We start from the raw sequence: 27,669 nt of genomic DNA on the forward strand, positions 1-27,669 counted from the left end.
AAACGACCATCCTTCTTGGGAATCAGGAAATACCTTGAGTAAACTCCTTGACCCCTTTCCTGCTCCGGGACCAACTCCACCGCGCCCTTTAAAAGGAGGACTTCTACCTCCTGTTCTAGCAACAGGAGGTGTTCTTGTGAACAATACGAAGGGCGGGGCGGGATGAGGGGCGGAAACTCCCGAAAGGGAAGGGTGTAGCCTTTTCCCACAACACTGAGAACCCAAGTGTCCGACGTAACAGTCTCCCATTTGGTGAGAAAATGCTGTAATCTTCCCCCTACAGGAGAGGAGTGAGTGGGAAATGGTGGAAGCCTAAGGCTGCTTCCCCTGCTGCACCCCGCCAGAGGATGAGGAAGAGGCAGAGTGCTGCTGAGAAGCTCCCCTGGTGCGGACCCTACCCCTCCCCCTAAAAGATCTATAGGGATGGGAAGAGGCAGGTTGCTGATATCTTCCCCGAAAGGAAGAGGAGGAAGAGCCACGCCCAAATCCACGAAACCTCCTGAAGAATCTGGAAGAGGCCGTGGAAGAAGGAGCTTGGAGTCCCAACGACTTAGCCGTGGCCCTGCTCTCCTTAAACCGTTCCAAGGCCGAATCAGCCTTAGCCCCAAACAGTTTGTCCCCCTCAAACGGGAGATCCAACAATGTGGACTGTACATCTGCCGAAAAGCCCGAGTTACGGAGCCAGGCCTGTCTCCTTTCCACCACAGTTGTGCCCATTGCTCTGGCTACCGAGTCGGTGGTATCCAGTCCCGTCTGGATAATTTGGGTCGCAGCAGCCTGGGCATCAGAGACAAGATCCAAAAGACCCTGGGGAAGCTCTGTAAACGAAGAGGAGATGTCATCCATCAGAGCATGAATATACCTCCCCAGGATACAGGTTGCATTGGTGGCTTTTAATGCCAGACTGCAGGACGAAAAAATCTTCTTCGACTGCGCCTCCAGCTTTTTTGAATCTCTGTCCCCAGGCACCGTCGGAAAAGAACCAGGCGCTGACTTGGACGAACAGGAGGCCTGCACAACCAAGCTCTCCGGCGTAGGGTGCCTAGATAGGAAACCAGGATCAGTTGGAGCCGTCCGATACCTCCTGGCCACGGCTCTGTGAACTGCTGGGGAAGATGCCGGCTTCTTCCACACCTCTAAAACCGGATCCAGCAGAGCGTCATTAAAAGGTAATAGAGGCTCCGCCGCGGCTGAGGCCGGATGCAACACCTCTGTCAAAAGGTTTTGTTTCGCCTCCACCACCGGCAAAGGCAGGTCCAAAAAACTAGCTGCCTTCCGTACCACTGTATGAAAGGAAGCAGCTTCCTCGGTATATTCCCCCGGGGACGAAAGGTCCCACTCAGGGGAAGTGTCCAGCCCACTGGCCGACTCCAGTCCACGCAGCCCATCACCCGAGTCCTCTAGCTCTCCTTCCTCTAGGGCTCGTTGGTACTCCTGCTCTTCTAGTACCCGGAGAGCACGCCTCCTTGAATGCAGTCGTTGCTCAATCCGCGGAGTCGACAATACCTCCGCCGAAGTCGGAGATCGGCGCCGATCTTCCGAAGCCACCGACGCCGCATCCGGCGCCACAGGTAACTTCGGCGCCGACTGAAGAGCAGTTGAAACGGATGGACCCACCGGAGTCACAGGCCGAAATCTCGACGTCGACGGGATGGAAATCCCTGGGGCCAATCCCTCCGAAGCCACCGGAGCGGCCACCGGCGCCTACACTGGCGCCGAGCCCACGTTCCCAAACGGGAGAAAGGGCATAAAGGGTGCCGGCCGAAGAGGCGCAGGATCACCCAAAGAAAAGGCCAAAGGCCCAGCCGGAGCACCCCCTGGAGCCATCTGTTGGAAGATGGCATACATCGCATTCAAGAATGCGGAACTATCGGCTCCAGGGGTGGGAAAAGCCGGATACTGGGGTGCCTGACTCGGAGGCGACCCCGACGCCGGCCTCGGCGTCTGCGCCGGAGAAAACACTTGAGGCTCCAATACCTCAATCACCGACGCCTGTCCAGGCGAAGTTGGAGACGCCGGAGAGGGCAACGGCGTCGAAGGATGCGGCGTCACCGTGGGGCTGACCTCCCATGTCCTTCGGCGCCGATCCGGAGACCTGGAACGAGCCTCCCTTGAATGACGCCGAGATTCTCTACGGCGCCGGGAGTCTCGATGACGCCGATGTCTTGGAGAAGACTTTTTCTTGTGATGCTTCTCCTTTGACTTGGCCATAAACAGCTTCGCCCCGCGTTCTTTAAGGGCCTTCGGATTCATGTGCTGACATGAATCACAAGTCGAGACGTCGTGGTCGGAGCTCAAACACCAAAGGCAATCGGAATGAGGATCCGTCACCGACATCTTGCCTCCACACTCACGACAAGGCTTAAATCCAGACTTTCTCTGCGACATTATTTCCACAGAGAAAGAGTACGCAGCAAGATATACACTGTAACCGCAAGAGTAACAGTTGCTCCCTCGAAGATAACCGTTTCGAATGCACGGAAAAAAGGGAACTGACGTCTGCACGTCGTCGAGGACCTCTTATTGCCTGTATGACGTCAGACGGCGTCGCGTGCGAGACAGTGACGTCCTCGTCGACGTGCAGAGACTAGTAAGAAGATTTCCGTCGAATGCTGGCGCCATGGGAGTATTCATGAGGTGAGGAATCCACAGGTAGTTGTATCCATCAGAAACATACATTTTTCAGTTTTTAATATTTTGTTTATCATTTGTACACAATGCTTTTGATCAGATCTGGCCAAAGACAGCTTTGTCTGGCTGACTACTTGTCAGCACAAGAGACAACACACAACACCACATTAATATGAAGAAGGGCTTTGGGTCAGCATCGTTCAGGTATCGATTCCATTGCTTTGCTTTGATTTTAGGGTTATGGTTAAGTTTTGCATTGCTGAAAATAGTCCTTCTTCAGCAGCACTGCTGTTCTTCACAAGTCCACTGTTATTAAATAATATACAGTGACACCTAGGGAATAGTTATCAGTATTTTTTAGTGCCATGATACCCTTCTGGGTGAATGTCTCACTCGCCAAGTTCCATAGCATAGCCAAGTTCCATAGCATAGCTAAGCACTTACTGCCACCTGGCTTCTCTTCCGCTTTATGTGCGTTCGACTCAGTGGTGACCACCTTTGAATGGGGTTTCTCAAGAAGGTAATGAAAACCCCATTGTAAGATGACTACCACCCATCTATATAAATGTACCCATAATTGTATTGTATTGTATTGTATTGTATTGTAATCGTATTTATATAGCGCTTACTACCCCTGATGAGGCGTCAAAGCGCTTTTCGATGAGTAGCACGCTACTCTGGAACCCAATCACAGCTTACAGTGAAGGTTTTTTTAGTACATAGCCAGTCTTTTGGAAGATGGGAACCAGCCAAGTGCTGTCTTCTCCTCTTTAACCAGTTGAACTATTCCAAGATGCATTACCTTTCCTTTGGATTGAAACTGAGTCGACAAATGTTTTGGAATAATTATGTGTCATTTTGCATATAGTGCTTCTCTTAACCCACTCACAGTGTACGTGCACATTACAATGAACGTTGTAAGATTTGTAATCTAAAATATTATTAGCCACAACATAGATAGTAAAATCAAGCATTGCAAAGACATTAGGGGGCATATTTATGAGCAGTTTACACCAGGCTTGCACCATACAACGTCGTATATGCGTGGCACAAACCACTCAGTCATATTTTTGAAGCCCCGCAAAGCCACTTTGCACTGCTTTGAATGGCTTAAAAAATATGGAGTAAGGCAAGGCAGCACAAATCGCCGCACTACCTTACTCTGCGCCACGGAGGCGTTCCATGGGCGTTGCATTGGTGTTCCCACGCAACTCCCATGGTTTTTGAAGCATTTCTAGATTTACCAAACCTGAGAAATCTGGGAATGCGCCCTAAAGATAAGCTTCCCCAGGAGAAACGCAACAAGGAAAATATCTTTATTTCTCCTCTTTCTATGTGTGCTGCATTTGGCAGCACGGATAGAAAGAGGAAAAAGCCTCTCAGTGTTTTTGTGCAGGAAGGTCCCTCTTCCTGCACAATAACAATCCTGCATGCAACACAGGCAGCTGGGGTAAACACATAGAATGCAGAAGCCACAATCATATCTGTGCCACAATCTATTCACAATAAGAAGAAAGCAAGAATTTGCAATGTAACGGGTCTCGCGTTTGCTCGAGTTAGAGCTATTTGCGTTTTAAACTCCTAACCAGACTTTTCTTGCCACATAAACTGAAAAGTAAAACAGTTTCACATAAGCGATCCCATGGCCACCATGAAGCGTGATGGAGACACACAAAAAGTAACAGAAGTTCGCTTGCAGTGAAACGTATGGGCAAAAGTGCAATTATCCATGTTACCGGCAAAAGTGCAAATATCTGTGTAACTGGCAAAAGTGCAATTAGCATGTAACCGGCAAAAGTGCAATTAGCTATGTAACAGGGTCGATGTCATGCAAAGCGCTTTACTACTGCCCAGCCAGATCGCGCTGCCTGCGAAATAAAGAGAAAGGGTAGTCCACAAACCATACAGAAAACATGGAGCCTCGTATGTTTTTAGTGGTTGGCCCGTGCACTCGAGGAGGGCTAAACACAGGAAAAAGCATGACCTATGCATACTTTCCACTAATGAAATTAAGCGAATTGTAAATGGCAAGCCCATGAACCAACCAAATTAATTGGCTTGACATGAGCGTGGTTACAAGCCCATAGAGAGATAATAACAGGAACAGAGCACTTTGCACTCGAGCCTAATGACACAGAGATCTGCGTACAGAAAAAAAAGATGCACAGGGAAATGGGGGAGAGAGGTAGATGTAAGTACGTAGTAGCGGAAGAGACAGAGATATCACAGTAGGGCAAACATTGGCATATAGAGTGCTTCGGTGTATGTCCTACAACAATTCATATTCACACAAACCGCCATGCTGCATCCATCTTCACATCACCCATCCTATGGAATACTATCATTAAACTACTCCTTACACACATTGCCACACAAAGCACCACTAAGCATAGCTTCAAAGACATAACCATTTACATACAAATACAATCACCTCTACTGTTCTTTAACATTCTTCAAAGGGGCAAAATTTCTCAATTATTTACATTGGTCCCTCCCACTTAATGGTGTAATCCTGATCATTCTTCCTATAAATGACAAAATCACACTTCTTCTTCCTCCACTGTGTGTCTTGCCGTGTTCTTCAGAATCCATGAGGGAGAGCAGAGGTAGTGAAGGTTGCCCCACAAGAGTGACTTCTATTTCATTAACACTGTGGCTCACATCACACTAAGATATTAACCATGCATGCAAATAGTTGCATGCATTAGACTGGTGGGAAGAGCACACTCCCTCAGGAATTCAGAACCTGCCAATGACCCTCAAATGTACAAACTGCCAAAGGAACCACAATTTTAGACACAATCACAGTAGACCAGTCACAACTGGTTAGCTTCTCAAAATTGTTCCCCAGGCAACTTAAACTTTGTATTTGAAGTTCCTACAAAAGTCTTGCCTCTTCATCTTCACTGGCTGTTACACAATTACTGATAAACAAGACCTAATCTCTGGGGTTCATCCTCATTACGGACTCTATCTGAACTTTACCAGGACAAACGTATTACGTGTTTGGTCAAAGGTGCACAACTCCCACTGAAGATTTTTAGAAATCGAAAACCTTTCATTCCAAAGCCAGGCTTTAAACTGAATTATCTAAGGCAATGTCATTCCAGAGCCAGACTTGCGCTCCTGGAAGCAACCATACAAACTGTTACACATCGTTTTACTATTCTACCCTCTTCATAAAGATCCATTCATCCCAGTGCTTAAGGATCTCCAATGCCTATGGCTCTAAGCAAGGTGCTATGATCAATCCAGTTGCATCACCTTTAGGTAGTCCGTACACTTCAAAATATATTCTGCAAAAAACAAATATATCGGGCAGAGCTCGCTCATCTAGATACAATGAGGTCCATGTCTGGAAGATTAAAAAACACTGAAACACAAAACATTGGAATGGGCCTTCTATGAGCAGCCTAAAAACTATGGCTCTCCTTCCCACTTTTCCTCAGAAAAGCTCCCATCCTCATCACATTCAATTATAATAAGCTCAGAAAACCTTTGACTAAAAAGTAGCATAATCTGCTCTGATGGCCCAGTGAAGCTGACATAGACTTTGAATTTTTGTTTTGGTGGTGCGTTCTTTTGCATCAATATAAACTGAAAATGCTAGTTTTAATTTTGGCTGATTCTAACAGCTGCATTCCATGCATTGAACGCCTTATGTATAAAGCCCTTGTGGTATGAATGGACTTCGATTCATCAAAACACACAGGGTAGCAGAAGTTACATCACATGTCTTTTGACCTTAATGGCATCACAGGAAGTGACATCATATTATTTGTGGTCCCAAATGGTCTCAGGAAGTCATGTCACGTGATTTAACCAACATATTATCACAATTGGTGACTTTGTTGAAGTCCCATACCAAGTGCATGATTAAAATAGCAACAAACACGTACACATGTTTTTGAACTATCACCTGTATTAGTATACTAACCTGATCTTTGAAAGTACTGGGGCGTAATACCAGCCCTGAATTGTAGTAAGTGAGTGAACCAGACCTCTTCTAGTGAAATTTGGGGATTTTTGCACTGAAAAGGTATGAAATAGTGTACTTGAAGCAGAACATTTACATAAATTTGCTAAATAATCATTGGCTGTGAAAGAGCACATCCAATATACATAACCTTTCATTGTGTGCCAAGTGCCAAACCCATAAAACCTAATGCTTCTCATGAGTTGACATCATTTCCTTTCCAAATGTGCTATTGCTACCCCTATATGTCAAAAATTACCTCCAGTGTGTAAGGGCCAGCATTTGTTCAAGGGTTCCCCCCCAAGTGCCATGGGTGCCCCTTAGGTCAAAAAGTACATGCAGTAAGCCAGTGCCAGAATTTTTCAATTTTTGCCATCCATATGGATCCACATGTGACCCCCATGGCAAAAAATACCAGTATTTCAGGGTTGTCATTTTGTTATGGTTGCCCTCCTCCCATATGCCACAGTTATCCTCCCTCATACCAAGAATTTACTCCAATGTGCTAGTGCCAGCAGTTTGCCACGGGTTCCCCCATGCCAAGAATTACCTCTAGAATGTTAACATCAGTATTTTGCTATGGGCTAATTCTCATTTTTACTCTTTCTCACGCACACTGTCTAATACTTTGTTGCAAACATTCACTCAAAATCACTCTTAGTTTCACTCACTCCGAAGCACCTCTTCTACTATATTTCTGAATCTGCAAACAATTAATGTATTACCCATCCTTGAGTTGGGGTGGTAACTTCAAAAAGGGGAAGGAGTCCCTTTAGGACCTCTTGCCCTTTGTGAATCACCTTGGCAGCGTTGGGTGGTGTAGGAAGCCATGCAGCGGACCACTGCCCCCTCCTGCTGAAGTTTTCTAAAATTGCTTTTTTTTTTAAACAGCACTGGTCTGCTTTAAAAAAAATTTTTTACGTTATTGAATGCACTCACAGGGAAGGTAGTCTGCTGTCGACTACAGACCACCATCCATGTCATTGCAGCCAACTCTGGAGAAACACTGTGTCACGATTCGGTATTAATTGACCCAAACTTTTAGTACATAGATCCGTTACAGGAGTGGCTGGTGACCTTTCAAAGTGGTGGGACAAGCGAAGTGCCCCACCACCTCCAAAAAAACAAAAACAATTTTTCCATCCCTACAAAAGCCCATACTAAAAAAAATAAACCTCCCTCAAAAGCACAACTAAAACCAACCCTTCCCTACAAAATAAAGCAAACGTAAACTAAAGTAAATACACATTTTATATTAATTAAATGAAAGTATATTGTACTTACCCATGGGCTCCGTGTCCTCCTTGCTGTTCTTCAGAAGTCTGTGAAACAAAGAACCCCCTAACCAATCCAGACGCTGCTCTTTTGCTGTCCACCACTATGAGAGCAGTGCCAGAAGTGGATGGAACGGGTTGGCCTGACACCCCTTTAGGTCCTAGATGCCTGTGCAAGGTCTCCACCAATCTGTCAAAGACAGCAGGGTGTGGAGCTTCAAAGTGCGCATGTCACTTTGGCTGGCACAAGACAGCCGACCAAAGTGACATGCACACTTTGAAGTGTCTGGTAACTACAAAGTCAGGCCTCTGTGCTGCCAATCAGCAGCAGAGGACATGCCCTCCTGGCTCAGGGGCAGGCTGGCAACTGTGGAGCGTATTGGTTAAAAATAAAATTGCAATTAAATCATTTCATTGTCATTTTAGTTTTAACACTTAGCGCAGCGCGTAGTGGATGGGGGGTGACGCTGCCTCACCCTCGTAAAGAGACCGCAGCTGGTCAGTTAACAAATTCTATTCCATGAGCAAAAAGCGCACAACATGCAGCCACTTTTGGAGAAAGGAATAATAGTACAGGAGGCCCTAACATCTCCCAAATTGTAGTTTTTTAAAACTTTTAGTATCACTCTTTTGGTCTTTTATCACTTATATTTTCGTATATTAAGACTTAAAAGGTGCAGTGGATACAGATTAGCAAACCTGAAAGTTACAGATAATTTCAAGCAGCCTTTTGTTTCACAGTTCTTTTTTTTAATTTATCACCTGTACTGTGTATTTGGTTAATATTTCTGATAATTTATTTTGGCTTGAATTAGTTGGAATGGATGTGAATTGAAAATGAGCATTAGAACCATAACTCTACTTAATGGGAATTACTTGGTTCAAATATATGCTTTGTTTTGTTAACTAATGTAGTGTTTTAGCACTGTAAATGTAAGGACCCTGTACCTAGGGAAGTTCTGATTCTTGTCTCGAACAAGGCATATTGAGGATTTGGCCCACCGTTATCAAAGCCATTAGGTGGGCCCGAAAGAGAAAGGTGCTAAAATAGCACAAAGGAATGACTCAAACAAAACAAAAAGACAAATGCAAAGAGCAGAGCATGCCAGAAACAGAAAATGCACTCCTCGTCAATAGTGATGAGGGTGCAGCGCAGCCACTGGGCCGGTCTGGCGTCCCAATGAACACTGCTTGAACAGCACATACTCTCAACACCAGAAGATAGAATGGTGAAGTATATGGCAGCGGCTTTTGCCTACAGTCAATACCGCTAAAAAACAGAATACTGGCACCAGATGGACCACATGGATCGAGAATTTCAATGGTTCATAGATGCTCTGGAAAAATGGTGAGAAAATCATTAAATACTTAAGGACTCACTAGTGAAGGAGTGCAAGAAGTGATAAAGAAACTCTCACAGACTAAAACAGTGTCTTACCATCAAATCAAAGAAGCCTTAGGAGCCAAGTTCAACTTGATGGCAAACTTCAACTATGAAAGGTACATTTTCAATGAAGTGAGACAACAGGTTAATGAAACGATAGATGAGTTTGTTGGAAGACTTAATGTGCTCATCAACCATTATAAATTCAGTGAATTTAATTATGAAGAAGCCATGCGCCTCAGAGTCATTGATGTTTTTTGGTCAAACTCATTCAGAGGATGCATGTTGTGAGAGAACCTCAGTCTAGAAAAGGTATTGATGGCTGCTAAAGCTGAGGAACGAGCTGGTTGGCAAGCAGCCAACATGGAAGAGGGAACAGCAAAAGGTGAATCAGTACTGGTCATGAAGAGTAGACACCAGCGCTAAGCAATTGCCCGTAAGTCGACATCCTCAAATAAAGAAAGACTGTGTTTCTGATGTGGATTTACAATTTCACACAAGAGTTAATGTCCAGCCATTGGACAAAAGTGCAAAGGGTGTGGAAAGTAGAACCGCTTTATAATTGTTTGTAAGGAGAAGAAAAAATGAAGTGCGTCAGGGCAGGAGGGGAAGATGGATGCCAGAATGTTCCAGAAGCAGTCTCACCACACCCTGAAAGACAAAAAGCTACCTCAAATGTATTAGGACGAAACTAAACAAAGTCAATTGCCATCAAGTTCATTCTGCAAGAGTTCTTTGACGTCTCCATCGAGTGACAGGTGAAGAGGGTGAATGTGCGATGATCTTAGATAAAGGAGAATGACATGTACAAGTGACAGGATGAAACAAATTAGATTGCCAACAAGTTCATTCTGCAAGAGTTCTTTGATGTCACCATCAAGTGACAGGTGAAGAGGATGAATGTGCAATGATCTTAGATAAAGGAGAACTAAATGTACGAGTGGGCCTTGCCACTTGCAAGGAAGATAAAAGAAGGGCAGAAACAAGTGAGCTGAGAAAGCAAAATAACTTGTATGGACATTGCCCCAAAATCAAACTGAAAGTCGACGATTGCCTGGTAACTTTTGTAATCAACAGTAGTGCATCGATCAACCTCATGCCTGTTGAAAAATTTCTCAGTCTGTTACCTATACCATGACTCAAAGCTTCACGTATGAAGGTGTATACATGGTCAGCTTCCAAATCATTGCAAAGTCAAAGATCATTCATAACGACCCTGCAGCACAAGAAGGCATCAGTGCAGGCTTTTCAAGGTACTCCATCCAGCACATCCCTACTTAGCTGAACAACTGCTCTTGACATGGGGCTGATATCCATCAATTACAACCTAAATACACAACTTGAAATTGTGAGTCAGTTTCCATCACTGTTTTATGGTCTAGGAAGGCTCAAAACGATGAAGGTGCAGCTTCACATTAATGAAGACGTCAGGCCTGTTGCACAGCAACACTACAGGATAACACTTCACCTACAAGAAGCAGTCAAGAAGGAGCTAGAAGCTTTGCTGAAACATGACATTCTTGAGTGCTCTACTTGTCCCACACCATGGGTGTCGCCCATCATGGTAGTGTTGAAAAAGGACAGAGGAGGTGCAGGGCACATCTGCATGGATATGCGCCAAGCCAATAAAGCAATCGAGAGAGAGAGAGACATCCTGATCCGGACATTGCAGATATTATCATACAGTTAAATGGAGCCAAATTTTTCTACCATCAGCTTGAGTTGGAGGGGAACTGCAGGTACATTACCACTTTTTTGACTCATGTTGGATTATTGAGATACAAAAGATTAAGCTCTGGAGTGTCATCTGCTGCAGAAATATTCCAAGAGTATTACGTAGGATTATTCATTCTGTAAAAATTGCCTTCGATTGCAGTGATGATATACTGGTATTTAGTGAAATGAGCATGATAAGACCCTCAAACCAGTCTATAAATTAGTTACAGATGCAGGCCTCACCTTAAACCTTGAAAAGCATGAATTTAACAAAACAAAGCTCAAGTTTTTTAGACATGTATTTTCTGATGGACACATGACTCCTGATCCTAACAAAGTACAAGCACTATCAGCCACCAGACCTCCACAAGATGTCACCATGGTACTGTCTTTCTTGGGCATGGCCAGTTATTGTGCAAGATACACTTGTGGCTTTGCCACAGTCAGTGCCCCTTTGCAGGACCTAGCAAAGTGAAATGTCCAGTTCCGATGGTACGCTGAACATGACTGCAGTTTCGAGAATATAAAACATGCAATTGAAAATGCACACTTAGATCGCGGTTAATGCGAGCCCAGTGGGATTGGGTGCAATCCTTGATCAGCATAGTGGACATCCGAATGCTCAAAGACACATTGTGGCATACGCCAGTCGAAGTTTGTCTGACAAAGAACGTGCCTATTCCCAGCCAGACAAAAGAGAGTCTAGTAATGGTATGGGCCAATGAACATTTTCATGTGTTTCTGTATAGAAAGCATTTCACGATCGTCATTGATCACCAGGCGTTACTCACCATTTTTGGCCATCCGAATGCCAAAATGCCTCCTTGCATCGAGAGGTGGAGGTTGCGTCTACAAGAGTACAACTATACAATTGTTCACAAGCCAGGCACATATCAAAACCATGCTCATTATTTCTCATGAGTACCTTTACCGCAGCACAGTTCAACGTCAAAAACTGGTGAGAAATAGCTCAGCTTCATTTTAAAGTCCAGCACGCCTACAGCTCTGTCCTTTGAGCAGATCATTCCTGCTACCAATGCTGATAAGGACATCTGTGCCCTTAGACACATTATTGCACCCCAGGCCTAGAGAGAGAGTGCTCAACCCTTAAGTGACGATGTCAAATTTAGAAAATAGTGCAATGTCCAAGATAAGCTGTCTGTTAGTAAAGAAGGGATTGTGCTAAGGGATCCTGGATTGTCATACCTGTGAGTTTGAGACAGCAAGTGATTGAACTCACCCATGAAGGCCATCGTGGCATTGTGCCTTCAAGAGGGGATTGAGAGATTACGTTTGTTCCCTCAGTTAGATGAGAAAGTGGAGAAGGAATTAAAGGAGTGCCATCTATGCAACTGCCTGTCTCCCAAGGTGACCCAGCACCCCCTGAGAATGTTCGATCTCCCTGCACATGCAAGGGACAGAATTGCTGTTGACTTCTTTGGGCCTCTGGCCAATGGCCATCACCTTATGGTGATCATTGATAAAGAGTCGCAGTTTTGTCTGGTAGAGTACATGCCATCCAAAACCACAAGAAAGTCATTCAGTGAGTAGATAACATCTTTGCCGTGTGTGGGGCATACCAGACATTCTCAAGTCTGACAAAGGTCCACCATTCAACAGCAAGCAGTTCGGGGAGTTTCTAGCTGGTCTTAACATCAGACATCAGAAAAGCACACCTTTGTGGCCTCAAGCCAACTGTGTTGTGGAATGATTTATGGGTACCCTGAAACGGGTAATTCAACATGCATCAATAGAGGGACTTGATCTGAGTCAGGCGTTATGCCAAGCCCTATGCACTTATCGATCAACCCCTCATTCAACTGCAGGCGAGAGTCCGCCCACTGTAATGTACCGGGAAGCCATGAAAACCAAATTACCACAGGTGACACCTGAACGAACTTTACATGTTGATGTGACTCGTGCTACTGACGCTGCTTGGAAGCATCAGATGAAGATGTATGCTGATCGGCATCGTCAACCTCGAGATGTGTTCAGTAAGGGTGATTTGATTCTTGTCAAACAAAAGTGAAAGACAGATCCCCCATTTGACGCTGATCCTTTAGAAAGGGACATATGATAATGGGGCGTCCCACTTCAGATCATCAGTCCCTTCTGATTCAGGGGAGTCTGCCCCACCTGAAGACTCTGACCAAACAATCGACAGTGTACCTCTGGGGTTCATCCTGTGAACATGTCAACTACCTCATACCATGCAGTCTGGTCAAACTGTGCAACCACCTAGGCGGCTGATGGAAGAAATATGATGCTGCTATTTGTTCCTGTCTTTTGTTTGTGTCTTTTTAATCCAACGAGAGGGGTGATGTAGTTTCCTAGAACTGTACGTGTTTGGACTTATGAAGGAAATTATGTAATCGAAATGAGAGGTGTCAGGGTGTGGTCCTAAGGGTTATTGGGATATCATGAGTTAGTTACATGTTGTACGCTGAAGAGTATAGATGTTAATTCTGAGCTCCGTGTGTGGTGTGTTCCTGTGCATGTTACCTGGCTGGGGAGGATGCAACAGCTAATTAAACCTTTTCAAATGGGAGAGCTTTGCAGTGACCCCTCCTTTCATGCTGCTTCATCGCCTTTTTTTTCTATTGTCCCTCTCTCTGTACCACTTCCCACATTTAAGGTATTTTATGGTTTTTATCTGTAAGTAGCGGGTTACTCCCACGCTTCCATAAGTAACCCCATATTGCACATCCCATTTTACATGCTATCCCACCCTTCTTCTACTGAGGTTTCTCTGTTCCTCACCATTACTATGATGACGATAAGGATGGATATTACATCACAAGGCTAGTGGATGCCCCGTCTATATTAGAAGTGCATTATAGCCAGCGCCACTGGAATTATGCAATTATGCAGCTGCAGCGTTTTTCACATTATTATGAATCTGCCTCTTTTGTCACATAATCCATCATCTGCTACATAATCTTCAATTTTCAACAAAAAAAGTTTTGTTCCTAGCTCACACAGATTAAAAATTACAATGGCACTTGTAATACTGCGGACAAGATATACACCAGGTTTTGACAGAGTATTCCATCCGCCAAACTCTTAATACATCCCTCGGTATTTTCACAAACTTCAGTGAATTTGTTTTTTGTTGGATTGGTTTGCCAAAGATGTTTTCCTAAACAGCTGATTGTTTTCTGAAATATGTATTGTATTGGAAAAAAGCGTTGAATAATTTTCTTGCTCTAGTATAAAGAATAAATAGGTGCCCAGAATTTCGATCAATGTTGCTGAGTTTCATATGATAAACTAAAGGTATTTTGCTGCAAAAATGATTTTCAAATTAGTGCCGAGATGTGGTTGTGATATTTAGGCCAGGCTCAAGGTGTCCCAATATCTTCATTCCAAACCTTTTATTTCTTTACAGGTCCTTTATTAGTTGGCACAAAGGATTAAAAGCATGTTGGAGTTATTCGTAGTGCTCCTCATCCTCTCCAGTGCTGAAGGTGGGGGACTCTTTGACTTTGAAAGACTTATTTATGGTAATTGCACAGAGCCACCAGTCCAAGAGAATTTCAATATAAACAAGGTCAGTTTACGTGTCTTAACAGTTTGCCGTTTGTAAAAAAAAATCCATGCACTGTTGTGCAATTTAACTCAGCATTATTTTTTACTGTCTATGTATTAACGATTGGAGAACACGTGTTTTACAAATAGAATTTTCCATTCATCTTTTAAAACAACACAGAGCCGAATAGGCCTAAGTGTTGGTGCAACTTATTTTGTACCAAAAATGAGACTTATCATTAGCCATTGCTTCAAGGGTGTCCAGCTTTTGTTTTTCTATTTTTAGATTATTTTACAAGACTATACCTAACAGGGGCAATGCTACAGGTGTCCATAGAGCTCCATCCGTGAAGTGCTAACTCGACTATCTGGGCAGCTTCTATATGGCCACCTATCCATATTAGTCTAGCTTCGATTTCTGGTGGGGTTCTTTGCTTGTGCTTATTTAATACATTTAATACCGTTGTGTATGTGTATGGTTTTTATTCACGAGTGGTTGAGATCTGGAGTACCCCCAGTTAGTGATGGTGCTTCAGTGAAGGTTCGAACTAGAGTTCAGGAATAATGGTATCAAGCAAAATTGACATCTGTTGTAAGATGGATTGCTAAGGGAATGATGGGTGGAGTAAGAAGATAAAGTCATGCTTATTAAGAGTTAATATGTCCGTAGCCATGTTACAAGAAAGAACATTCAGTGAATTCTGGGAGGATGTTTACCAAATGGGAGGTCAAATATAACTTCTCCTTTACTTCTTCTCTCAGGTTAGTTGAGCACCGGCCGCCATGTTGCATTAATTTGTGATATAAACAGTGACATATCTCCTACTCTGTTTACTCATCCCCAACATAAGTGATTGATTCTACTTTATGATGATAGCTGAGCACATTGCTAGCCATACTGTGCTGCTATTAGTATGGTTTGGAATATTTTCTTTGCATTCTTAACTCATTCTTAGACGTATCCAGACTCTCTCTAATACCAGTGGAACAACTTCTATGACGTTACTCCAACTGATGTCTGGTTCAATCTAGAGGAACCCTCAAATGGGGTCAATGTGGTTACTTGTTCCACTCCAATTTGTACTCCTTCTGCTCCAGGATAGACTTTCTTGATGGGGTGCGACAACATGTAAACATTTTAAAGATTCAAGTGGTTTTAAATATTCGGTCAGTTTCTTGTCACATCATAGTAGTAAAACCTGATAGTTCAAACAAATTCAGAAAAGGACACCAATCACACATCTAGATTGGTTATAGTTCATCAGTAATAATAGGTTTGAAACTTGTGATGACTGATCTTCTAATAGAGCTCTTAAATCCCTCACCCCCTTCAAGGAAGTGCTTCTTATTTTCCCCATTATATGTCAATCATGAATCTGAAGAAAATGTATGGGTAGTTTGCCATTCTTTCTGTTGGTGAAATAGTCCCATAACTTATAGGTCTGCTCAGTAGGAAATTACTTGGCTAGTGCACCTTCAAAGTATATAAATGCACCAGAGCATAGGATTGCATAAATATTTGTACTTACCACAGTCTTAAAATACCTTGAATTCAACATTCTCTATTTTATGTGTAATCTCAGGCACTGAATTGTACACAAGCTTTGTCAAAATCAACAAGTACAAGTTGTCCCTAAATTTCTTTGTACTAGTCTGTAATCTTTATAACAACTATATTCCCACCCTTGTTGGCCTTCTGGATATCACTCACAGCTTTCCATTTTGATGCTCATTGTCAAATAATATGTCAGAGAGTTTCTGGATAAAGGTATAAAAGCATTACTGACCAGTGAGTCTGAAGTAAAGTGACCGTCGGCGCATGTGTCACGGAAAATGATGGGGATGGGGGTCTATTAAATCACTTAGGTACAGAAGGGAATGGTTATAGACTATGGGACAAAGTGAGGACAACTAGATCACCAGTGTGGGAAGGAGGTGCAGAGGACCTTGGCTAAGTGGTTTATATGGAGACTGCCCATGCAGAACTCTACAGAGGAGCAAAAGGACTGGAGGTACAGAGCACTGGAAACGGCAGTGCACAGTCCCCAAGTGTGAGGGAGGTTAGTGGATGGTTCCAGAGGCCACCATGGTGGAGAAAGGTGTTTAGGGAAGTTAAGCATTGAGAACAAAAGAGGCAGTGGACATGTTATACTGCATAGTCAAACAGAGGAAACTTCAAGGAAAGAGGGTAAAAAGGAATGTCGAGAGGAGAAAAGGGTTTGATTAGGGTCACTGTGGAACATGGGAGAGAGTTTTCGGAATCCCTCAATAAATTCACCGACGAATTGTGGGCACTCAATGTGGTGGCAAAGTGAAAGATGCTATGAAAACTACTCAGTTTCACATTTTGTTGAGCCTCTAAATCATCATTACAAAAATGAACAGTTTATAAATTACAGAAATTACTGACAAAGGGGTCCCAATACATTAACAATGAACCTTAGGGCCCCAAGAGAAAGCAAGTCTCCACTATGCACTCTACTGCATGCACTAGTTCTAGTATCAATAACATGAGTAAATTCTCACTAAGTATACAAGGCAGTATCCAACTGAGCTCATGAAAATTAGTAGATGGACATCAAAAGGAATGAAAATGTAAACAAATTCCACTGAGCAATCAGCTTTTCATGTCTCAAGTGCCAAGGCACAGTGTGCCGTAGTCCCAGTGATGAGCGCATGCAGGCTAAATTAACATGAGTGGTAAAATGTAGCCATAGCAGGTTACAGTTATACTAAGACAAGGGAATGCTATTAAATTCTTTCCCAATCCCTCCCTCCAGCATTATTTCATTGTTCATTTACATACCACCGTAGCCCTTTCCCTTACATTGCATAAATACATTATAAAACACATCAAAATATTGCAGTGAAAGGTCTAAAGGAGTTCAATACTCATCAGGTGAAATCCCAGACTCCAAAAATAATTTTCACCCAGGAACAAAATTACCACCAGTCTAACCCCGCCTCAATATTATGAAAGCCCTGAAAACGTTCACATACATTATCAGTCTCTTCATTGATCCTTACAGAGATGTCAGGGATATAAATGAAACATTTATCTCCAGTGATAGCACAGGCTCTAGTTTTAGGAACCAAGGTGAGGTCCAGAGCCATTGGGTTTTGTAAAATTATAATTCTTTGTGCAGATAGTTGGCTATTTAGTTAACTAAAAATAATTAGCAATCGAATGATCTACCACCTCCAATACTTTAGCAATTACATTGACCGTCAAGCACTCTCCATAGCTTAGAATTAATTTAGGACACATAAGCCCAGGTGCCAGACATAGTAAATAGCTGGGAAGACTTCTACTCCAAGTGTACCAGCTGTAGCCATAAGCAGGAGAAGGTACGTATCCTTTCTGTGCCTCTGAGGTGAACTTATAAGGGGTATAAGCTCCTTGGGCATCAGGTCCTTTGTCTCTTGACTACAGTCTGCTTGCAGTGCAAAGCATGGATCCATGGCCCAGTCCTGGGCACGTGAATGCACAGTTGGTGATGAGCAGGACTTGCAGTAAGCCTCACTATCAGGGCCGAGTTGATGTCTTGCCCTGGAGGATCTTGTTTTAGATCTAGTAGACAGGTTGTAGGTTGTGGTTGACTTTGGTTGGGCTAGTGGGCAGTGCAGCTTGGACCTGAGAATGGAAGGTGTTGAGACAGCAAGTCAGTTGTCTACAATATTTAAAAGTCACATCATGAGAGAGGTGCAATTCAAGACAAGCTGAAGACACTAAAGAGGTGGAGGTGAACTTATGCGTCTGCCCATAACAATTGTTTTTGAGCTCAATTTAGTCTCTTAGCTAGTAAAGGCTATCATCAATAGTACCGCTAAGTGTAAGGCATTTGGTAATTTAAGTCTTTTTTACTTCACATATTGCAGACATTTTAATTTTCAATGCTCTGTTAAAGTGATCAATGTTGCCAGATAACTTGTTGTGGTGTGCACAATGGAAGTTCTGTCAGCTCTTGAGAACCTTGTGAAGTTCCTGAACTACAGAAGACAAAAACTGAGTTCCTTTGACACATCCGATCATGTGTTGGATTCCAAGACTGTGGACAAAGCATTAAATCATTTCCTTCGCTCTAGTAATATCATCAGCACAGCCACACAAATAGGTTTCCTCCCATCCAGAAAACATATAAACTGTTACTAAGACATAAAAATATGAATAACATAGGGGTATTTGGATGAAAACTATCTGGATGTGAACAAATGTTCCCCAGGGGCAAGATGAGCAGCTGGGGTAGTACTGGTGCCATTTACAATGTTATATAACAGATAATACCTACAAAGGTGTCCCACATACATGAGCTTAGCTCATTGAAAGAATGCAAGACTCAAATGTATACTCTGCTACACACACCATTTCAAAGACTAATCACAAGAATACATTCTCATAAAGAATACAACCAGGTACTCAGCTGAGCTCATGACAATTAGTAGATGACCTTCATGAGTAATAAAAAATATATCCAGTTTCAGCTAAGATCAGGTGCTTTGGCACAGCACATCTTAGCCTCAGAGACATGAATTTCCAGTAGACTAAGGAAGCGTGATCAAGTAAACTTGAGTGTAGCAAGTTACATATACACTATGAATTTGCAATTCATTTAAGCTCTTTCACAAAACAAGAATAAATATGTTGGGGACAGAGGTAAGGGCATTGAAGGAGATGTGGATCGAAGGGCAAAAGGGTAAAAAGGCAGAAATGTGAAGGAGAGTACTAAGAAGGAGACGGAATTTGCTATTGTTGATAAATTCTCACTGGGGATCTGTAGTGAAAGGAAAATATGGGGAAAGTCAAGCCTGGCCGGAGTACAAAGGGAGGGAAAGGTGGTGAAGGTAACACTGTAAGGTTACAAATGAGGTGAGGCTGGGGTGGGCCAAGGTGATGAAGCCCATGAAGGGTAGGCATTGAAGAGGAGGGGCAGGGTACAGTCATTGCCAAAGAGAACAGATTCTTGGTGGATCTGTCTTCCATGGAAAACTACAAACTGCTTGACCATGAGGCAAAGGATCTTGTATGAATTCACTGCAAGTCCCACTGGACCGAGATGAAATCCCATAAAATGTGTTGCCTATTCTCCTACATAGCACAGCGGTTCAGTACTCAATTTCTTTGTATGGGCATATTATTAGTCAGTGTGTGATCATCCCAAAAAAGTGATTTTCCAAAAATGTAATATTAAGGCCAAGGTTTTAGACCATCAAAGCTGTTTGCCATATAGGGATAAATGGCATGGTGGGGAAGAAACATGGTCATGGGTGGGGCTTGGTTCAGAACATGGTAGACTGGGTCCAGGGGGCAGGGCTCCACTCTTTGCTTTCTTCAAAATATGATTCCTACTATCAACAATGTCAGTTTAGTCAGTTATTTATTGTTTTTATTAATTGAACATTTATTCATAAATAATATTTTAAATATACCTTCAAAAAAAGAAACCCTCCCTTTCATGTTTTGAAAGCAAACATTTTCTAAGGGTTTAAAAGTTTGCCTGTAATTACAATTATTATGAGATCATGTATTATAGCACATTTTAGATTTTCATATTCACACAATATACAAACATTTCTTAGCCAAATCTGGATTTAGACCAAACATGCAATCTTATGCTTTTCTAATGTTGTTGTTTATATACAAGTTATGTTCAGACGACAAATGAACCCTGCAATTTTTCCCAGTTCCTCGGAAAATGGTATGAAATTGAAAAAACCCCAGAGATGTCTCTGGAAAGAAGATGCAATCAAGCAACATATTCATTCAACTCTGAAGGGAAAATAACTGTACTATATCAAGATATTTTGTAAGTATCAACCATTTTGTTTGTGTAAGATTGTTAGAGAATGAAACCCTCAATGTGTTTATAAGAGAAAAAAAAGTATTTAAGAGAAACCCAAAGTTCTGATATCTTTATGCTTACATATATATTCCTGAAACAACCGATCGAAAGAAATGTATAAATCAATTTAAGACATTTATTTTGGTGAAGAACATATCTGTAAGGGGTTAGATAAGGTCAACAAATATTTTGAGACGTAAGAAAGTGGAGGAATCATAGATTTTTAATTGCAAAAAAATGAGTGTCTGTGGTGATAGATTGCTTTCTAAAGCACCATAGATCATTGAAGCAGCCTCATTTCCAAGTCCTTAACTCAGGAACTGATTTGCCAATTAAAATACCATATAACTAAATGACATCTGTTAACCTTAATAGTCAGTCATGATGGAATCCTACTTGGGGCACCCACGTAATGGTGCGTTGGTGGATGCATGGGGAGGGCCAGTACCTGTGGGACCCCGCTGGCTCTCTGCATGCATGCATGCATCCTGGGTGCTACAAGAGCCGGGAGCAGCTGTTTTTCTTTGCTCCCACCAAGCGAGTGCAATGCGAGATTCCCTGCCCACATGAGGGCGGACAGGGAAACAAAGGTCTATTTCCACCTAAAGGGAGCATTTTTAAAGATGTTGCTGAATGGGAGCAGACATGCTTCTCTGCCTGTGTTATTGTGAGCAGGGAAGGCTTTTGCTCCCATCTGACCACAATATTGTGGGAAGGGAAACTGATGTTTCCTGGGGGTGGACTCCCTGGGACACAGTAAATGAACTGGCCCTGGAGCTTGGTGTCCCCACGGCCTTTACAGGTTCTGGTGAGTCTTGCATCCCCATTCCCTTTAATTATACATCAGCCCCAATGGATGAGGTCCTTGGAGCCTCTTGAAGGTTGGAGAGCGGGGCTGCACGTCCACCGTCCCTTTGTTTTGATGATGGCCCAGTGGGATGGGGCCGCCAGCACCTCTTGTAGGCTTGAGAGGGGGCCCTCCCCTAAATTACATTTTCCTCCACAGTCTGAGTCCTGGCCCAACCAGGGAGGTATATAATGCATTAGCACGAGAGCCCATGTTTTTAAAAAAAAATTCAGGGAATTTGCGGATCCCCCCTCCAGGCCTAGGGGTCATGGTACCCCTAGCCAGCCCCCTTATGTCTTTTTTGGTAACCTTATTTCCAGGATTTGAGAGTGCTAGGTTGGCTGCCACCACATCCTTGTTGAGAGCATCTTGAGATATGTCAGCTATTCTGATCCTCTATGGCATGAAATATACATCATTTGTGAAACTTAATTTCTAAATAAAAAAAGGAACCTACTGAACGGATGTACATCAAACCATAACAAACATACTTTCTGGACCAAGATATATCTTTCTGCCAAATTTGGTGTAGTTCAGTCATTTTTGCGATTTTAATTTTCATATAGCTCCAGCTGACGGATCACCCTGAAACTTTCCAGAAGGAACTGAGTTGGATGAGACTTTTTTTAATAAACGTTTTGTGAAGATTCACAAATGGCGCCAAACTTTTTTTTCCTGTGGGAATGCAGATCTATCCATAACTACTCAGTAATGACTGCCACTATCTATCTATCTATCTATCTATCTATCTATCTATCTATCTATCTATCTATCTATCTATCTATCTATCTATCTATCTATCTATCTATCTATTTAATCTCTCTCTCTCTATATATATATGTATATATATATATTTATATATATGCACATATATATTTTTTAACACAGAGAAAAACAAAGGTTAAAGTAACGTTATAGTTAGATTAAATGTTCAGTAACAACGCAACTCTTGCCCTAAGGTTACTAAAACTCGCACCCGCGCCAGGCGCAAGTTTCTCATCAATAATTGAATTGCAAATATTGCACTGATGTCATCAGTGATGTAATATGTGGGGTAATTAGCAGTGCATCGCGAGGGCTTGAGGGCGCAAGTTATAGTTACCTTAGAGCACCTAAGTTACAAGTAAATTCAGAACCTAACTATAATGTCCCTGTAACCTTTGTTTTTTTAAGTGATTTTCTATGTTTTTTTAACTCTAGTTCCTAACTATAATATCCCTGTAACCTTTGGTTGTTTCAGTGATTTTTTTTTTTTTTTAACACTAAGTAATTTTATTCACTTTATGTTAATCCAACTGCTGTCATGCCTGTGGCCTGGCCCTGCAGCCTACCCTGATAACCACCAAACCCCACGCCACTCATGAAGTGCTGCTTCTTTGTTTAGTGAAGATGTGATCATATTCCTGTGCATCAAGAACGCTCCCCCAAAATTAGCGGGAAACACGCTCTGGGGTTCCTTTGAGTAAGCTGCCCATCATATTGCGAAAATAGTGGGAAAACTTGTCATACCACAAATATATATGAGGTGGGGACAAACGGACGGGGCTTCTAGACCATTTTACATATTTGTAGTTTTTAAAAGGGACAACACGTTCTCTGATCTGAGCAGCAGAACCAGAACCCACTGGTCGCAGTCACTACAGGATATTGCACTCGAAAAAAGCAAGTATGCATACACCTAAATCAAGGATTACAAATAACTTTTCAAGTTGGAAAAGCAGAGAAAAACACTTAGTTTGCCTAGGTCATGCACAAGAAGTGAGTTAGTACTTTACAGAAGTGGAGCTTCAACTTGGGCACCTGCTTTGTTTAAATCTGTAAGTGCTTACCGTTGAGGCTTAATTTCTCTGAAATGGGCTTCATCTCAGAATGAATCCTGCCCTGCGTATTTATCCAAGAAGAGGACACAGTATTTTTTTTAAACCTCTCAGGAACAGCAGTGGGAGCCTCAAGGCTGCCCCAGTTCGAGCTGGCACCCCACCTCCTGCTGGAGCCAGCACTGCTCCTGCACGCAGAGAACTGCTGGAAATGCAGCTCCCTGTATGCTGGAGCAATACTTTCATCTCTTTCCCTGACTGCATGTGTGCGGACAGGGAAAGAGAAGAAAGTTCAGCTTCCAGCACGTGGGAGCATTTGGGCAGCTCCCACTTGCTAGAAGGGGAGTGTTTGATTGTGTTGGTGGGAGCTGTCACAGCCCCTGCTAACCAAAAGCAAACAGCTATCTCCAGAGGGTGGGCCCCTCGGGAGATAGCAGGAGCCGGCACTGGTATGGCAGTCCCCAGGGCCATTAGTAGCTCCAGGAGAGTGTCCGCGCTGCCCCTCTCCTTTCCATTTTCAACAGGACAGCCCCTGGAAGGTGGTGGTCCCCGTGTCAAATATGGCCTGAGAGGCCGGCCGCGTTGCCCCTCCCTATTTTCAAATTTATAATTGGCCCTTGGGAGGTGGTGGTCCCCGGGGATGGGGGTCCAGGCGGACCCCTCCTTAACCTGAATTTTAGCCCAGGGGATGTGGTGGCCCCAGGGGGTCCATGCACCCCTCCCCCCATATATATTTTTAATGTAGCCCCAGGGATGTGGTGGTCCATGGGGCCTAAAAAAAGCCAATGGAGGTGGACCCCATGGGCCTCCTCCATTTCTTTACAACACGTACATGTCCCCGGACCTAGCCCACGCAGGGGCTACATTAATAACAAGCGTGGGAGACTGCGCTTGTTTTAGTTTAATTTACAGCAAAATTCATGGATATCTGTGAATTTCACTGTCAGTTATTTAAAAAATGCTCTTTGCCCTGGCTGGGCCCTAGAGCGACCCCAGCAGTCACTAGTAGGCAATTATAGTTAGGATCATGTTTCCATAGAAAAAAGTTTTTGGACTTGCCTATATCTTTGGCATTGTTTGTCGAATCTTCATGAAATTTTCCCAAAAAGTGTTTCCAAGAATCTTGTTGTACAGGGGAAGTTTCAGGGTGATCTGTTAAACGGGGGGCCGAGAAAAGGGAGGGGGTCAAAAAAAGAATGTCTACTATTATAATTTCCATAGGGAGTTTGAACACCATTACAGCCCGAACAGCTTGATGGAACTACACCAAATTTGGCAGAAAGGTAGCTTTTGGCCCAGAAAGAGGCATTTTTGCTGTTCGGTTTGAATCCGTTCAGTAGTTTCTCAGATATTAAAAGGAAACTAAATATAGATATCTCGAGGCGTGAAGACTTTGTGAATACTCCAGTTCTTGTGCAGCAATCTGATTGCCTACTAACGCTTCCGCGAGGAATGTTGGCAGCCATCTTGGAACTCAGCTTCAAGTGAGTCCCTGAAAAAAAGTTAAAAAGAAAAGAAAAGCGGCCACAGTAGTGACACCCAGACCCCTTAGCTTTGGTGTTTGGGTCCCTCCAGGGTAAAAAAGCACACATTTTCTGCAAATAAAAAAAAAAAAAAATGTGCTTGTTTTGAATAGAGTCCCAGTGTGGGCCAGGTCGCGGGGAAATTTTCTAAAAAAAAAAAAGGAGGAAGGCGCACCGGGCCCCCCTCCTAAGGCTCTTTGAGCCCCAGGGACCACCACTTCCCCGGGGTTTATTAAAAAGTGTGCAGGGGCACGGCCCCTGTACCCTGGGGACTACCACCTCCCCAGGGCAAAACAGTTGTTTTAAGGGGGAGGCCAGCCCTGGGGACACCCACTTCCCTGGAGCTGAATATTAATTTTATGCAGGAGGGCCCATGAGGCCACCCCTCTCCTAGGGGTGGGCTGAAATAAGATAATGAAAGGGGTCTGTTGTGGACCCCAGCCCGGTGGACCACCACCTCCCTTTGGCAAAGTTAAAAGTTGGAAGGGGGCAGCGGGCCCCCCTCAAGGAGATAATAATGGCCCTGGGGACCACCACTTCTTAGGGCTCTCTCCTGCTGTATCCCGGGGTGCCCACTCCGGGGACACAGCTGTTTGCTCTGACTTGGCGGGAGCTTTGACAGCTCCAGCCAAGTCAGAGCAAACACAATTCCGCTCCCAGCAAGCAAGAGCTGTCAAATAGCTCTTGCTTGCTGGGAGTGGAGGTTTCCTCTGTTGCCCTTACTACAGAGATGCAGACAGGGAAACATAAGAAACAATTGCTGTCACAGACAAGGAGCTGCATGTTTAGTCCTCAAGGGCACCCAGTGTGCATTGGTGACCACAGGGGAGCCTCAAGGTCCCTGCGGTCCAAGTTGGCACCCCGCCTCCTGCGGGAGCTGGCATTGTTTTTGCTGAAAAGCATGCCGCTCCCTGAGGGCAAAAGCAATTGTTTCCTTGTTTCCCTGCCTGCGTGTAGGGAAATAGAGGAAACCTCCACTCTCAGCAAGCGAGAGCTGTTTGACAGCTTTCGTTAACTCAGAGCGGAGTGTTTGCTGAGACTTGGCGGCAGCTGTCAAACCTGCCGCCAAGTCACAGCAAACAGCGGTGTCATAGCATGAGCTCGCCCTGGGGGCTGGTGGTCCTCAGGGCTATAAATGGCTCCTTGAAGGAGGCCACACGGCCGCCTCCAACAAGGAAATAGCCCCGGGAAGGTGGTGGTCCCTGGGACCAGGGGTGGGCACCCACGCACTCTAATTTATCAGTGCCCGGGGGAGGGGACGGTCCCCGGGGCTGCAGAGGTGGGCCGCGTGTCACCTCCGCATTGAATTTTAATTAAAAAAAGCATGCTTTCTGGACCAAGAGCTAGCTTTCTGCCAAATTTGGTGTAATTCCATTCAGCGGTTTAGGCTGTAGTCATGTTCAAATATTTAAAAAGTCCAAGTGACTTAAATTGGGGGGAAAAGTGTTTTAGGGCCCTCTTATTCTCAGCCCCCGCTTGATGGATTACTCCAAACTTTCAAAACAGTAGCTGCACTGACCAAAGTATAAGTTTTAAAATTTTTGTGAAGATTCTTCAAGGGGCGTCAAAGTTATTGGCAAAACAAAAAATGCTCTGTCTACGTAAAAAAAGTCCTAACTACAACTACCTGCTGGCGACTATATATATATAGTTGCCACTAGGTAGTTATAGTTAGGACCTAGTTTCTATAGAAAAAGCAGTTTTTTACATGCCTATATCTTTGGTGCCCTTGACGGATCTTCACAAATTTTTCTAAAAACATTCGACAGTCATGTCAGCTATGTCTGGAAAATTCTGGGGTGATCTGTGAAGCGGAAGCCAAGAAAAAGGGGGGGGGGGGGGGGGAGGAGCGTTTCCACCGTTAATGCCCATAGGGATTTCGAACAGCAATAGCGCCTGAACCGCTGGATGGAATTACACCAAATCTGGCAGAAAGGTAGCTTTTGGTCCAAAAAGTGACCTTTTTGTCATCAGGTGTAAATCTGTTCTGTAGTTTTAGAGAAATAAAAAAAAATCCAAAATTGTATATATAGGGGCACAAAGACTCCGTGAACTTTCCGGTCTCATGCTGAGCGCCGATTGGCTGACAACACTTTAACAAGGAAGTGTTGGCAGCCATGTTGGGACTCTGCTTCAGCTGAGTCCCAGAAAAAAGGTATTAAAAAAAAAAAAAAAGTGCAAGGTTAGTGACATCCTAACCTCTGGTGGTGGGGCCCTAGAGGGACCACTTCAGGGCTAAAATGCACTTTAAAAAAAAATGCAGCTAATTTGCGACAGGGTCACAAATCCACAGCAATTTTTTGTTTTTTAAACGAAGCGCGGGCTCCCGCCCTTCTTAATACCTAAGCCCCCAGGTGGGCCAAGTACCAGGGGCATTGAAATTTGTAATGCAGCGGGGGTCGCCTGACCCTCCCCGCAGCCCCTTGGACCGCCACCTCCCTGGGGCTAAAAACATTATGTGTGTGGGGCCAAACAGCCCCCTGCAGCCAAGGGGACCACTGCCTCCACGGAACACAAATGTAAATGGGGTGCATTGTGGCTGCCCGGCCTCCCCGCAGTCCCAGGGACCGCCACCTCCCCAGGTCACAAATGTTAATGGGGTGTGTGGGGGGGGGGGGTGCCCGACACCCCACAGCCCTTGGGACCACCACCTTCCTGGGGCATTCAGCCCCCGCGCACCCTCACCATGCACTGCTAATTACCCCACAAATTATGGCACTCAGGACATCTTTGATAATATCATTGATAATATCAATGTAATATTTGCAGTAAAAACTGTATCGTGGAGGCACAAGTTATAGTTACCTTAGGGCACGAGTTATAGTTACTTTTGATAACTATAACTATAACAGGTGAATTTCTATGGTTTTGTACGTTTAAAATGTCAGCCTAACTATAACACCTGTGTAACCTTTGGTTTTTTAAGTGACTATATATATATATATATATATATATATATATATATATATATATATATATATATATATAATTATATATATATATGTATTCCCTAGTGGCGGTCACCAGTAGGTGGCTATAGTTAGGACTTACAGAAAGTTTTGGGGTGATTCCTCAAGCAGGGACTGAGAAACTGCTGGACGGAATGACACCAAATTTGTCAGTAGGTAGTTAT

General features: G+C 43.7%; 1 protein-coding gene across 1 annotated transcript in view; it reads left to right on the top strand.

Annotated features, from left to right (window-relative positions):
- The window catches only part of APOD (apolipoprotein D), an 83,494-nt gene that overhangs the window by 17,708 nt on the left and 38,117 nt on the right, over positions 1-27,669 (top strand). The window contains exons 2-3 of the mRNA XM_069215413.1: positions 14,370-14,531; positions 20,192-20,313. Coding sequence (XP_069071514.1) covers positions 14,403-14,531; positions 20,192-20,313 — 251 coding nt within the window. The 5' untranslated portion in view covers positions 14,370-14,402. The remainder of the gene's footprint in view (positions 1-14,369; positions 14,532-20,191; positions 20,314-27,669) is intronic.

Source organism: Pleurodeles waltl, chromosome 11 (assembly GCF_031143425.1).
Source record: "Pleurodeles waltl isolate 20211129_DDA chromosome 11, aPleWal1.hap1.20221129, whole genome shotgun sequence".
In the NCBI taxonomy this organism is placed as follows: domain Eukaryota; kingdom Metazoa; phylum Chordata; class Amphibia; order Caudata; family Salamandridae; genus Pleurodeles; species Pleurodeles waltl.